The following is a 14,787-nucleotide window of genomic DNA, read 5'->3' as shown; positions in this document are numbered from 1 at the left end:
AATTTATCCCTTCAGTGTCATCATCATTCAACCCTGGACTTTCCATTGTTTGACAATGCTTTTTGAGTGCTAAGATATTTTAGTGTGATCTCAAAAATTCAATTTATCTCCCAAAATGCCAAAAGTATAATTTATGCAATCAATTAATTAATGAATAAGATTAATTTCACTTTGGGAAAAAAAAACCAGTGGTAATCATCTGTGAGTTATCCAAAGTGTTCAACTGTATCAACCAGTCTTTACTATTACATAAAATGAAAATACAGAATTACGCGTAGTTCCTTGCAGCAGTGTAAGTCATTTCTGACAAAGAGAAAGCAAAGGATTATCACAATATCCAGCAAAGGAAAGTACTTCTTGAAGTGGAGAAGTGTTTCAAAAGGGTTACTATAAGGCTCAAACTTAGGCCCAATCCTTTTTATTTTTTTACATAAATGACTTACCCACAAACATACATCATCATTAAGTGTTATTTGCTGATGATACATCAGTACTGACAGAAAATAAAAACACAGAAGAAATGCCTGAAAATGTCATTAACACTCTACAAAACCTATCTGCCTGGTTCCATCTAAATGGTATAAAGCTAAATATCAAGTTGGTGCATAAGTTTGTAGCATTTTTGTTTTGCACATTGGTATTCTGCTTGCTATGGGTTTATTTACTGATTGTCATTGTTTAATTTGTAGTTCACTGTCACTATTTGAGTTTACATACTGTCATTTGGCAACAGTGGAGCTGTGGTTGCTAGAAAACGGAGTGCCAATTGGAGAAATCAAAACATTTCCAACATATTCTCCTGTTTGAGTTCAATTTTTTTTAGATTAGATTTACTTTCATTCCAATTGATCCGTAGTGAGGAGGTCCTCCAGGATGTGGAACATGTCAGAAAAACAACAATACATGACAAATATTTAAACTAAAACAAATAAGCTAATGTACCATTCCACAGGTCCCAAGTGGAATGATCGTCATTTTTTAATGAACACTAAGAGTCATTTTACAAATACTATTGCACTGAATTTAAAATAAAAAAGTTTTATATTTATTTATAAGGTAAGAAGCATGTAATACAACTACTGTAATACTTATTTACAATGAACACATTACTGCACTGAAATGGTGCAGAAGTTAGATTATACTTACACACACACACACACACACACACACACACACACACACACACACACACACAAATTTTCAGTGAACACATTACTGCACTGAAATTGTGCAGAAGTTATGTTGTACTTATATACAAATCAGTTGGTTTTCCTCAGAAATTCATCAATGGAGTAGAAGGAGTTGGCCACCAATAAATCCTTTAGGCTTCTCTTAAACTGAATTTCATTGGTTGTTAAGCTTTTTATGGCTGCTGGCAAGTTATTGAAAATGTGTGTTCCTGAATAATGCACACCTTTTTGTACAAGACTAAGTGACTTTAAATCCTTGTGAAGATTATTCTTATTTCTAGTATTGATTCCATGAATTGAGCTGTTGGTTTGAAAAAGTGATATATTTTTAATGACAAATTTCATTAAGGAATAAATATATTGGGAAGCTGTAGTTAGTATCCCTAGTTCCCTAAACAGGCTTCTGCAGGATGTTCTTGAGTTCACACCACATGTAATTCTTACTGCACGTTTTTGTGCCCGGAAAACTTTAGCTTGGCTTGATGAATTACCCCAGAAAATAATCCCATATGACATTATGGAATGAAAGTAAGCATAGTATGCCAGCTTTTTCATTTTTATATCCCCTATGTCTGACAAAATACAGGGGTAAAAGCAGCAGAGGCAGCCAGAAACTTTTGTGCTGTGTATGAGGCTAATACCACAGTACATAGCATTAAAAAAAATGATTTTCTCATTGTACAGAGGTGTTTCGACATTAGTGACTCATCACATTCACGAAGACCTTCAGGGTTTCTTTAAGATTGTTTAAAGACATTAATCCACAATCTACATCAGTATTCACAAATGTGACACACTGTGATCATTACACCACCGTGCAACATTTGCATGCAATGGGGGAGGTTCAATAATTGGATATATAGGTACTACATGCTCTAAGCCAAAATCGCAAGAAGATGCCCCAGTATTAGCAGATGGCTGTAAAGAGTGAAGGAGAATATATCATTGGTGACTAAAGACTCTGTTATGTGTATCTGCTGTGTTTATCAATCTTGCAGAAAAACACTAAGAACTTATGCACCAACCCAATATTACAAACACAAAGCTGTCAGTTCTAGTATAATATATTTGTCCAATGAATACCCGTTTATCATCTGCATTTCTTCTTGGTGTAGTAATTTTAATGGCCAGTAGTGTATTATGATTATAAGCTGGTGAGTCTCCTGTACACTAAGTCAATTATGTATGTTATGAGACAATAAAATTATGATTCTACATTACATCCTCCAACACTTTCTCAGGCTCAGATACACAATGGCCTCTTCATCCTTCCATTCTGAAAGTAACTTCTGCCTAGTGCTGTTCTGTTCTCAATGACTAGACACTGTTGAAGTAGTAAACATTTTCAAAATTCACCACTGAAATATAGAGGCTGTGCCAGGAGAAATGGTCAATATTCAGGGATATGACAGGAATTATAATTTGAAACAAAACAGTCTAGTGAACATGGTCTCTAAAATGCATACCTTAAGAGCTACAAGCACTTGTTTAGTAGAAGAGATGTTTTTCACAGTAGCAAAAACGAACAAGAGCTCATAGCTCTAAGTTATGCACTTTACAGCCCACATTTGCTAGGCTTTTTCAGTTTGAATGACCATTCCTGTTGTATTCTTGAATACTGACCATTCCCTGTGGGACACCACGTGTAACTATGTAATAATCACTGTTAACTTTCACACAGTTTTGACGCTCTTAATTCTTTCAATTTTTATTTTGTTTCACTTCTATCTACAAAGACTTCCCTTGACATAATTAGGATAATTTGCCGATTCACACATTTAAATTGAATAAGTGTGCCTGTATTAACAAAACAACAGCACTAACAAATAGCATTTAGATTCTTATGCACTCTTTGTAATTAAATAATAATGTACATACATCTTATTCCTCAATCGTGTCATCAAATGTTTGCAATACATTTGCTGTGTCCATCTAAGTAAATTGATTGAGTTTAATTTATGTTACATTCACCCAGCATTGTACTTGTTTCCAAGGCTCAAAATTGTAAAGGGATATTACATAAGCTTACCATTCCTGTATCACCGCCAAAAACTTTGTTCTTTACAGTCTTCAGCCACCCAATGTCCTGAGCACAGCGTTTCTCCATATCACGCAAAGTTTGTAAGGACTCTTGCAGTTTTTCCTCTTCAAATGTCATCAGTGCATTCTACATCAAGAGATAAAAGAACATAACAAATTAGTTACCTAAATATGTTTACAAACATGGTTCAACAGAAACATACAATACAGGCATCAACTTTGACTCATGATGTAACAATGTTGTGTTCTGTGACATTATGGATAGGGTGTGTACATGAAGATGGCATCTGGTAGTACATCATAGCACTCTACTATTGAATTTCAATGTTTCAAAATATATAGACATAGGCCTAATTATGTGTACTTCTGCAATCAGAATTGGTTGCCATAAAAGTTTTCCGATTATTGTACCACATCATAATGTATAAAAATGGAGAAAGCAACATTTCGGCCATTGTTAATGGCCTTCTTCTAGGTATAACAGTGTGCTTTAGCTGTGAGGAATCACTTATATTTTATCATTGCCACTCACTGAGAATGACATTATAATTTTGGAAGATTGTAATTGTGATTGGTCACTTGAAATGAAAAGACCAATCACAACTACGATCTTTCAAAACTTGTTCATTGTGTTGTTATTAGTGACTGATTGCAATTGAAGCTAGATAGTGGTGAATGCTTTGTTTTGTGGTTTGGAACTGTTAGTAGCTGTCATGGATATGACAAATAAATTCACTGAATGCTGCTATGGGTGAAGATATGACCAGTACCATTGACATTCTGCAACTATATGGCTTGTGGATGAATTTGTATAGTGCCACAAATGTGGTAAATACATGAAGCTGACAAAAGTTGCTGCTTGATTTTGTTTTATTCTTGCTTATTTTGAAGGAGTGTATGATTTAATTTATGTTAATTTTATTTTTTATTTGTATTTTGTGTTGGGCATTGATGGGTGAGTGGTTTTTTGATGGGCAGATTGTGATACAGAGAGGTTAGGATAGAGGGTCTTCTTATTTTGTGTTTCAGTGTTCTGTTCATTAATGAGTAGTGGCTTTTTGGCTAAACTTAAGTCAGGGTCAAAGAAAATTTGCCAATGCTAAATGGGGACTGTAGAAGCAATTCTTGCAGATTACGTAAGAACTAGTGTCACAAACTGATGGAAGTGGTGCCTCTTTCAGTAATGCATGAACTAGCATAGAAAAAAATTGGACATGGTGCCTGATTGATCTGTAGCACACCCTATAGCCTAGGTGAGGTGGTGAAGCCAATCAATGTGAATGGGAGAAAACTGGGAGTGGCGATGGATCGGTCTGTAACATAGTGCAAAGTCTAACTAAAAGGTTCAGATGTGACAGTTTGGTTGTTCACAAGCAGGAATCACAATATTTGGTGGGGTGCTATAGAATGATCAGATTTCAGAGGTGGTGGTTAGCCAAAAACTAAGAGTACAACTTACATTTCACAGAACACCCCATTTTATATTACAGAATTCTTAACTACATTTCATTTTGCCACTGCATTTATTTATTTTCTTGTCATGACAATGTTAATCAAATGCTATTTTCTCATTTGTTCTGCCATGTTGTCTCATCAGTCAACACATCCATTGCCAACAACTATTACATATTTTGTATATTTCTCTTAAAATATAATTTTAAGCACACTGTATAGCAATTTTTATGATTGTATATTTCAATACCTTACAAATGATTGTAGTATATGTGAATCCCTTAACAGGGTCCAGATGTTTTCTTAAGTAGTTGTTTTATTTCCCAATAGTCTGGATTTTTTGTGTGTGATGGCAGATTTTGGTTGGCAAGTACATATTTTTGATTTTTTTGTTTGTTTCAAAGTGTTTCATATACTTTTATTTGTTGTAGCAGCTTGTGATTTGGTTTTATATGTAATTAATATTAATGAATCAACATATGAATTTGTGGCTTGGGTGTGGCAGTCAATAATATTTACTTAGGGATAAGGGTATCGTGAAATTTGTTCCAGCTATATAGGTCAAGTGAAGATTTTGATACCAGCATTTACAGCAAGGTCTGGCTATTTCTCTAGCAACTTTTCCAATACCACTTTTGCAGATTCACTTGTTCACTGGGACTGTAAAGTTCAATTTCCCACCTAATTCTTTATTTGCCTTTATTCCATACCCACATGGGGTCAGCATGGTTATTATCAGATTTGATGTTCTTAATTTTATTGGGGGACTGGATGCCCTTCCTGTCAACATCCCTGTAAACCTCCCTCCCCCTCCTCGGAATGGAATTTTTTTCGGGCGGGCTGATTTGACTTTGAGCTGGTGCACCACCTGAATTGCAGAACTGGCACACTAACATCTGTGGCTATTTAGGTAGGGGACATTTTTTCGATGCCTATTGTGGTTATCCAGTTGAGTATAGTTCAGTTCACATAATCAGATTAATTGTAGGTGACAATACTGAATTGTGTGGTTTTTATGCGACCTTTACGTAATATTGGCATTAATGATTTCTTGCATGTTTCTTTGTTTGAGTGCATGTGCCAGGTTATGTAATGCCATTTGTTCTGCTTCTCCCCATCCAATTTCCCACCCTCCCAATTTGTGTGAATCTCCTGTTAGCCTCATGCTTGTCTTGAAATTATTATGATTAAATTTTGAATTTTTCTCTCTTTTGTTAATTGCAATGAATTTGTGACATTATGGGTGCCAAATTGGATAGAGGTGATATGGCTGTATCCACCATCTTGATAGACCAAAAATCAAAGCTGATGGCTAGACCAAAAATCAAAGCTGATGGCTAGTATCAGACATTTTTGTATTTCTAACAAGTTGTATGCACTTAACTAAAATCTGCCACAAATAACAATAATCACATGAGAAACCAGGAAGAAACACAACAAACAAAATTATTTCTTTATACTACACATTAATTTACAAGTTAATGAAAGTCATAGATGTAAGAGGTAGCACTGCATGCTTTTGCAATGGCAATCATTTTCAGTTTTGCTTCATAAGTGGACAGGGAGGAGTGGGGGAGTGGGGGGGAGTGGGGGAGGGGGGAGGGACTTCTCTATACACTCATAAGCATGATGATAGAATACATATTTCAGCATGCCTCAAGCTGATTTTATCCTCACATCAGGTGAGACTAATATTAATAGTTAAACTCTCTATGTACAATATATTTTATTAAATGTATATTATATGTAAGGTCACTACAGTGTCTATTTACTCACAAAAATATTGGGTGAACTGAAACTACCAATAGTGGGTGTTGGCTTCATTCTGTGACATAATGATGATGTGGTGCGTGACATCATACAAGTGCACACAGGTAAAGAACAGAACAGTTGGTTGGGGTAACAGAGCAATCTAGCAGTCTGTAGCCCAAGATCTAGGTTAGATTGATAGCCCACAATTTGGTGAAGCCAATGAATTCATTAGTACAAAGCCAATGAATTCGATTAGAAAATCACCAAAGAATGTGAATATGTAATCTCAGTTGTCACACTGTACTAATCTGTATTGTAACCGAGAACTAATTAAGGTTTAAAGGTGACAGTTTGGTTGTGAGTTGGCAAAATGGTGTCATTGTTTATTACACCTAAAGAGGTTTTGTGGAGATAGTTGTCATTGAGAGAAGCAACGTAAGCTAAAACTAAGTTTGATGGTTGGTAAAACCATCACGTTTATCACAGCAAAAAGCTTTTGTTGTTAAAAAATATTTGTATTGGCATACTTTCCTGTAGCATAAGCTACTGCCTGGGTAGATTGGAAGTTGACAGTTTTGGTTGGAGTTCCAATGCAAAAAATGTGTCATCCGAAGCTCTCTCTCTCTCTCTCTCTCTCTCTCTCTTTGTATTCATAGTTACATACATAGTTGAGGGGCATGCATGAAATGGAATCAGTGCTTCAACGACCGATTCATCAGTATGGCACGTTGCCCAAGGTCTATGCTCCGCAAGATGTGACGTCCGTGCCATCCACGTCGCCACGAAACAGGCACTTCAACAAGATGCAGCAACCGCATATTAGATGCTCTATCACTCCTAGGCTGGCCGTGTTAATCAGCACCATGCTCTGGCCAGTCCTGCTTGTACAGCCCACGGACAATCTCCACACCATTCAGCCTCATTGCCTCATTTTTAATTGCCCCCGTTCTATACCAACTGTCAGGCAGTATGGTTTGCTCTACGCAAGTGCTTGATGTCTGCCCATGGGATTGATGGTGATGATGCAAGATTTATGACCTTACTTGGCCACCTCAACAGCGACCTATTCCTGGCAGCACCCATTCACAACAAATACGAAATGACTAAGGCTTTGCTGCTCCAGTGCCTCTCATGCTCCCCAGAACAGCAGCAACATGTAGTTATGCACTAAGAAACCTTCAGAGAAAACCCGCCAGCCACACTCTGGTGATGCCTACAAATACAGATTGATCCTACGCTGATGCCTGACTACATATTCTGGACACTGTGGCCATTGAAACTTCCCACATGTGCCCAGACCGTATTGCTATCACACAAGGATGAACCCCTCAATGTCAGACTCCGCCTCGAGTAGACATTTCCTATGCAATCCACCTCTGAGAAAACCAAGGATGACTTACTACACACTATTACACTGACTCATCTGTCTCCCAATGGCCACCTTGCTGTAACAGTGGATGCGAGTGACCTCACTATCAGTGCCACGTTACAACAGGAAATAACCAGCATTTCCCAATGTCTGTGGTTTCTCTTGTAAACTTTCAGACACACAGGATAAGTGATCAACCTTTGACTGTGAGCTACTTGCCATGTACGAGTTCGTCCACTAATTTCAAGATGAGTACAGGGCATACACCCCTTACTGTTTACATGGATCATTGCCCCCTGGCTAACATTTTGCACAACCTGTCTGATGATCAGATGGTAGAGCACTTGCCCGTGAAAGGCAACGGTCCCGAGTTCGAGTCTTGGTCAGGCACACAGTTTTAATCTGCCAGGAAGTTTCATATCAGCGTACACTCCGGTGCAGAATGAAAATCTCATTCTGTCTGATGATCCCTTCCCCAGGAGGCCTCCTGTCTGCCTCAGAAATTACAAGGTCTCTGGCATCATTGCAGTCATTGCCCCACAACAGATCAACACAGACACCTCACCTCTTCGCAACACTTCCCCTTCTCCTGTGCTCTGCACTATGGTCAAAGGGGGCCTCTATGGCAATGTGATGACTATACGTCATCTCTGATTGAAGAAAAAGACATCGCTGCCCTGTGCAGTAGAGTGAATTATAATATCTGTGACCTTTTAGTATCATCAAACCTCTGACCGGTGTAGATCACAATGTAATTCTGTCCAGCAAATAAAGTAAGGGTTTGTCTTTCATGCTCTGTGTACCATTTATAACATATTCACTGCCACTGATACCACTTTCCCTATAGCTGCAATGCTTAAAAAAATTTTCACTGTACTGAGACAAGAATACTCTTCTTTTAAGGAAGAAAGAATTACTTGCAGATATACCCAAATTGATACTTTACCATGTTCCAAATCATCAGATACAACAGGATAATTTCTTATGCCAAGCAACTGCAGTGAAAACAGCAAGTTGGTTGTGGGACCAGTGAGCAGTCTGGATATCATCTTGAGAAATCAATTAATAATTTTCTGCAAAGTCCACTTGCAAAACTACTTAATTATTCATCAAATTTAATTTATCTTTTTATGACAACATGTCTTTTAAAGAAAGGAAGTTGTTTCGAGACTTCTAGCATTGGCTGCCTCACATTTGAGGAATTTTCAGGTAACCTGTGTCATTTGCTTTCCACTGGCGTAAAGTTGCAGGCTTTTCCAAGTTGCTTTCTACAAAAAAAGTTTGAAATACACGTGTATCACAATATTCACAGTGATCATTAATAAAATCTTTATTTGCTGGATCACATGTTCCAGCACTAATAAGTTCATTGCAACTTCTTGGAATATGTTTTTCTGTTGATGCACCATAAATGCTTGAAAGCAAAAATTCCATGTTTGGATGATATTTTCAGAGACACTGTGAGGCATTTTTGAATATGGCAAAATATGTTTAGAACTTCATGTAAAGTATGTGGATTTCTTCACTTTGTAACGCCAGGGATATCTTCAATGAAAAGAGAGAGTGCTTCTGAGATAGGCATAAGGAGAATGCTTCTTCACTGATGTGATTACCTCTCTGATACAAATTTATCATTTTCTCATCTATTTCTTTGCAACTTGATGTCACATTTACTTTTTTCTTTAAAAATTTCTTTGCATCTCATACCATTTCTAAATTTAACTGTCTGGCCACAGCTCCCCATTTACTAAGGCTCTTAGGTAATGCTTTCTTGACTTTTTTCACTGTTTGTCTAATGATTGTCAACATGGGTAAGCTTTGTTAGGAGATTCATTATCATTGACTTTAATCATGGATTGTTTCTTCCTCTCCCGATATTTACATTTTTTTTTCCTTTCACACAATTTTAATTTTTCCTTTTGCTGTTTGCTTTGTGGGGTGTCCTTTCCAAGATTAATTTTTCATTGTTGTCTTTTTTCGGCATGTCGCTCTTTTTCATGTTTTAGATACTCTTGATACCTCCCAGGATCTGTTTCAGTCGGTCGGTATGCAGCCACATGCGATGATGAACTCATCTTTAAATTTGAAAAGATTATTATTTTATTAATATTTATCACCAATATTATCAAAATGAATTGTTATATATTTGATTTTAGCAAAGAAGAAACCAAACACAATGATGATAAAGTAATTTTTGTGGATTATTAGTCGCTGTCATTTGCTGTGTTATGGTTGACACAGATTTTTGAAACGTCTTAATTTATAAACAACAGGAACCTTAGAAAAGTTCTCCCTATAATACAGTTTGGTCAGGTATTAACTAAGAATATTTAGACTTGAGAAATTTGGTGATCAATAATGGCTTCATAATAAAACCTTCCATTGCATTTTGTTAAGTGTGGCACAAAACAAAAATTGAATAAGAAAACTGTCTTACCTTCCAAATTAATATCCATACCCTTTATTTCTTTCCTAACAATGCCAGTAATGTCTTTAACCAATGCAAGGAGAAGAAATAAAATTTGTATGTATTTAAATGAGATCAAAAGAAAGCGTTCTTTCCCTTCTACTAAAGAGATTTATGATTTTACACTGCTATTTATAATGTTGGTCTGTATCTAATTACACAATTTAGAACTTAATCATCTTTATTAAACACAGTCTCTCTTTCTCCTGCCATTCAATATTGTAATCATGTGTGACAAGCTTCCTGCATTTCTACCCATCCCCATCATATATTTAAACAAACTTAATTGTCTTAAGGCAAATCTTTCTTTCAAAATGCTACAGGAATTAAAATTCTTTCCTACAGGATCTATAAGTTGGAATTACCATGCTAATTTTATTTTTCATCTATTTGATAAAATCTTCCCAGTGCTGTTTTGGTAATTTTATCCACACTGTCTCATAATATAAAAGTGTCCTTGTATGCAGTTAAATTAAATAATTGTAGGTTTACAGCGTGGCACAATTTAAAACTTTGATATATCTCCTACTGTGTTATTCTAAGCAGCTTTCATTGCAGTTATTCAGTCATAATGATCTCCAATTCATGGATTGGAACAAAATTATCCAGAAAATCGCCCAACAGCTCTGATGATAGCTGCAAAAGTGTGTTCTTGTTGTTGTGGTCTTCAGTCCTGAGACTAGTTTGATGCAGCTCTCTATGCTACCCTACCCTGTGCAAGCTTCTTCATCTCCCAGTACTTACTGTAACCCACATCCTTCTGAATCTGCTTAGTGTATTCATCTCTTGGTCTCCCTCTACGATTTTTACCCTCCACACTGCCCTCCAATGCTAAATTTGTGATCCCTTGATGCCTCAGAACATGACCTACTAACCGGTCCCTTCATTTTGTCAAGTTGTGCCACAAACTCCGCTTCTCCCCAATTCTATTCAATACTTCATCATTAGTTATGTGATCTACCCATCTAATCTTCAGCATTCTTCTGTAGCAACACATTTCGAAAGCTTCTATTCTCTTCTTGTCCAAACTATTTATCGTCCATGTTTCACTTCCATACATGGCTACACTCCATACAAATACCTTCAGAAACTACTTCCTGACACTTAAATCTGTACTCAATGTTAACAAATTTCTTTTCTTCAGAAACACTTTCCTTGCCATTGCCAGTCTACATTTTATATCCTCTCTACTTAAACCATCATCAGTTATTTTGCTCCCCAAATAGCAAAACCCCTTTACTACTTTTAAGTGTCTCATTTCCTAATCTAATTCCCTCAGCATCACCCGACTTAATTCGACCACATTCCATTATCCTCGTTTTGCTTTTGTTGATGTTCATCTTATATCCTCCTTTCAAGACACTGTCCATTCCGTTCAACTGCTCTTCCAAGTCCTTTGCTGTCTCTGATAGAATTACAATGTCATCGGCGAACCTTAAAGTTTTTGTTTCTTCTCCATGGATTTTAATACCTATTCCGAACATTTCTTTTGTTTTCTTTACTGCTTGCTCAATATACAGATTGAATAACATTGGGGAGAGGCTACAACCCTGTTTCACTCCCTTCCCAACCGCTGCCTCCCTTTCATGTCCCTCGACTCTTATAACTGCCATCTAGTTTCTGGACAAATTGTAAATAGCCTTTCGCTCCCTGAATTTTACCCCTGCCACCTTTAGAATTTGAAAGAGAGTACTCCAGTCAACACTGTCAAAAGCTTTCTCTAAGTCTACAAATGCTAGAAACATAGGTTTGCCTTTCCTTAATCTTTCTTCTAAGGTAAGTCATAAGGTCAGTATTTCCTCACGTGTTCCAACATTTCTGTGGAATCCAAACTGATCTTCCCCAAGGTCGGCTTCCACCAGTTTTTCCATTCGTGTTAGTATTTTGCAGCTGTGACTTATTAAATTGATAGTTCTGTAATTTTGACATCTGTCAACACCTGCTTTCTTTGGGATTGGAATTATTATATTCTTCTTGAAGTCTGTGGGTATTTCGCCTGTCTCATACATCTTGCTCACCAGATGGTAGTGTTTTGTCAGGACTGGCTCTCCCAAGGCTGTCAGTAGTTCTAATGGAATGTTGTCTACTCCTGGAGCTTTGTATCGACTCAGGTCTTTCAGTGCTCTGTCAAACTCTTCACGCAGTATCGTATCTCCCATTTCATCTTCATCTACATCCTCTTCCATTTCCATAATATTGTCCTCGAGTACATTGCCCTTGTATAGACCCTCTATATACTACTTCCACCTTTCTGCTTCCCCTTCTTTGCTTAGAACTGGGTTTCCATCTGAGCTCTTGATATTCATACAGGTGGTTCTCTTTTCTCCAAAGGTCTCTCTAATTTTCCTGTAGGCAGTATCTATCTTACCCCTAGTGAGATAAGCCTCTACATCCTTACATTTGTCCTCTAGCCATCCCTACTTAGCCATTTTGCACTTCCTGTCGATATCATTTTTGAGACGTTTGTATTCCTTTTTGTCTGCTTCATTTACTGCATTTTTATATTTTCTCCTTTCATCAATTAAATTCAATATTTTTTCTGTTACCCAAGGTGTTCTACTAGCCCTTGTCTTTTTACCTACTTGATCCTCTGCTGCCTTCACTACTTCATCCCTCAGAGCTACCCATTCTTCTTCTACTGTACTTCTTTCCCCCATTCCTGTCAATTGTTCCCTTATGCTCTCCCTGAAACTCTGTACAACCTCTGGTTCTTTCAGTTTATCCAGGTCCCATGTCCTTAAATTCCCACCTTTTTGCAGTTTCTTCAGTTTTAATCTACAGTCCGAGTCGGCAACAGAAACCAAAACATTGCATTAAAGCAAGTGTTCAGTTCACATTGCTGTGGAATGTGGGAAAAAAACCGCAACTGGCGTTCATAAGACGAAGAACAACACCTAAAATGCAACAGGAGCGTAATATGTAAAAAATTGTCCACGCAACCTGCCACTGATGATGCCTTGCAGAAAATAAAGGGGAAACGTGTATGGCACTAAAATTGTGTTTATTCAGTTGCTGTCAGACGGCCCATAAGTAAAAATTATCGATATTCCGTAATACATCTACCTAATTTATTTTAATTGTTTCTATAGGTCTGTTTCTTCTAAATCATCTACCACAACAACATAAAGCAAATGTTCATTTAATCGTCCTAAACGCATATTTATCTCTGTCATTCTATTATCACAACCTCTTATTTAATTCGTACTGGCGTGGGGAATTAATATCCATGGTTCGAATGAACTTGGATTAAGACTTCAACCTCTTCTTATCAAAAATTCTTACAATGAAACCAAGATAATCATGAATCAACTGTAAACGTGATAACTTAAGTAATTGCACTAATGTCACAATATCAAAGTCTACGTATATGCATGTACCGGAAGTCTATTGCTACTGTTTATGGCAAATGATACGTCACTGGCCAGTCACGACTGGATGGGCTGTGTCACCAAAGCAGATGTTTATTAATTATTCGATGAACATGGACTACGCTACGGAACGCTGCTGCTATGACATCTACAAAAAAATCAGGCCAGAGGCAGGCTTCTTTTACAGATCAGTACTCACCATGAAAGTAACGAAACAATAGCCCGCTGCCATCTGCACATTGTCTTTCCTTTCACCAAACAACTGTTCAGCTTCTGTAATTCGATTATTTAGAAGCAACTGAATTCCTTCCCTCGCCAAATTCCAGTTGTAATCACTCCTTCCATTCACTTGCATTCTGCACCGTTGTATTTTACCAGCTACGGGGACCGAATTATTGTCAAACTATATAGATTTGGTTAAGACATTGGTAGCGTTAACTGTTTTCTGTGTTGAATGGTACTCTTAATAATATGAATACAATATCAGTATACGGCATGAGGTTCACCAACAAAATCTACATAGACGTTGATCATTTCGGCAAGTGGTCTTCAAATCATAATACCATTTAATTTCTGCTGGTCAACAAACATAGAATTTATGTCGTACTGTGCGATGTATGACCTCAAACTTGTTAACATATCCATGTATCAAACTACGGTGACATATTCCAACTACGTTTGTTTACTTGGCCTGACATACTCTTCTGTCAAACAAGCCGAAAGTAACATAAACTTGCCAAAGATATTCCAACGTAGATAAAATAATTGGTGAACAGTAAAACTATAACTTTGATATTATCGATCACTATCAGAGTATTTTAGTTCTGTATTTATCCATAGATCCTTTACAAAATCTTTCTCTTATACACACGCACACATTGTCTCCTTCGGCTAGCTACAGGACCTTGACGATAGTTCCACCGTTCTACAGTAGTTCTATGTTGTCTCCTTGGTTCGTTTGAGAAAAACTGAGTGTGGTATCAAGAATTTCAAGAATTTTATTCATCATAGATCATTTTACAATGATATTGGCTTAGCTTACACCGACGAATAATGCATATAGCTTTAGAACATACAGAATTAACTTCTTATTCTTGATGAATGCATACAAGAACGATCTCCGGAAGAAACTAAAAGGGGTCGTACTGA

The 14,787-nt window shown here is 37.0% G+C and overlaps 1 protein-coding gene across 1 annotated transcript in view; it reads right to left on the bottom strand.

Annotated features, from left to right (window-relative positions):
* LOC126458409 (tetratricopeptide repeat protein 39C-like) overlaps positions 1–14,360 on the bottom strand; it is an 86,882-nt gene extending 72,522 nt beyond the window's left edge. Inside the window, exons 1-2 of the mRNA XM_050095426.1 lie at positions 13,838–14,360; positions 3,220–3,357 (exon numbers count right to left, since the gene is read on the bottom strand). Coding sequence (XP_049951383.1) covers positions 3,220–3,357; positions 13,838–13,993 — 294 coding nt within the window. The 5' untranslated portion in view covers positions 13,994–14,360. The remainder of the gene's footprint in view (positions 1–3,219; positions 3,358–13,837) is intronic.
* Positions 14,361–14,787: the final 427 nt, after the last annotated feature.

This window comes from Schistocerca serialis, chromosome 2, assembly GCF_023864345.2.
Source record: "Schistocerca serialis cubense isolate TAMUIC-IGC-003099 chromosome 2, iqSchSeri2.2, whole genome shotgun sequence".
Taxonomy (NCBI): domain Eukaryota; kingdom Metazoa; phylum Arthropoda; class Insecta; order Orthoptera; family Acrididae; genus Schistocerca; species Schistocerca serialis.
The sequence above is the reverse complement of the archived record's forward strand: the minus strand, read 5'-3'. Positions and strand labels throughout refer to the sequence as shown.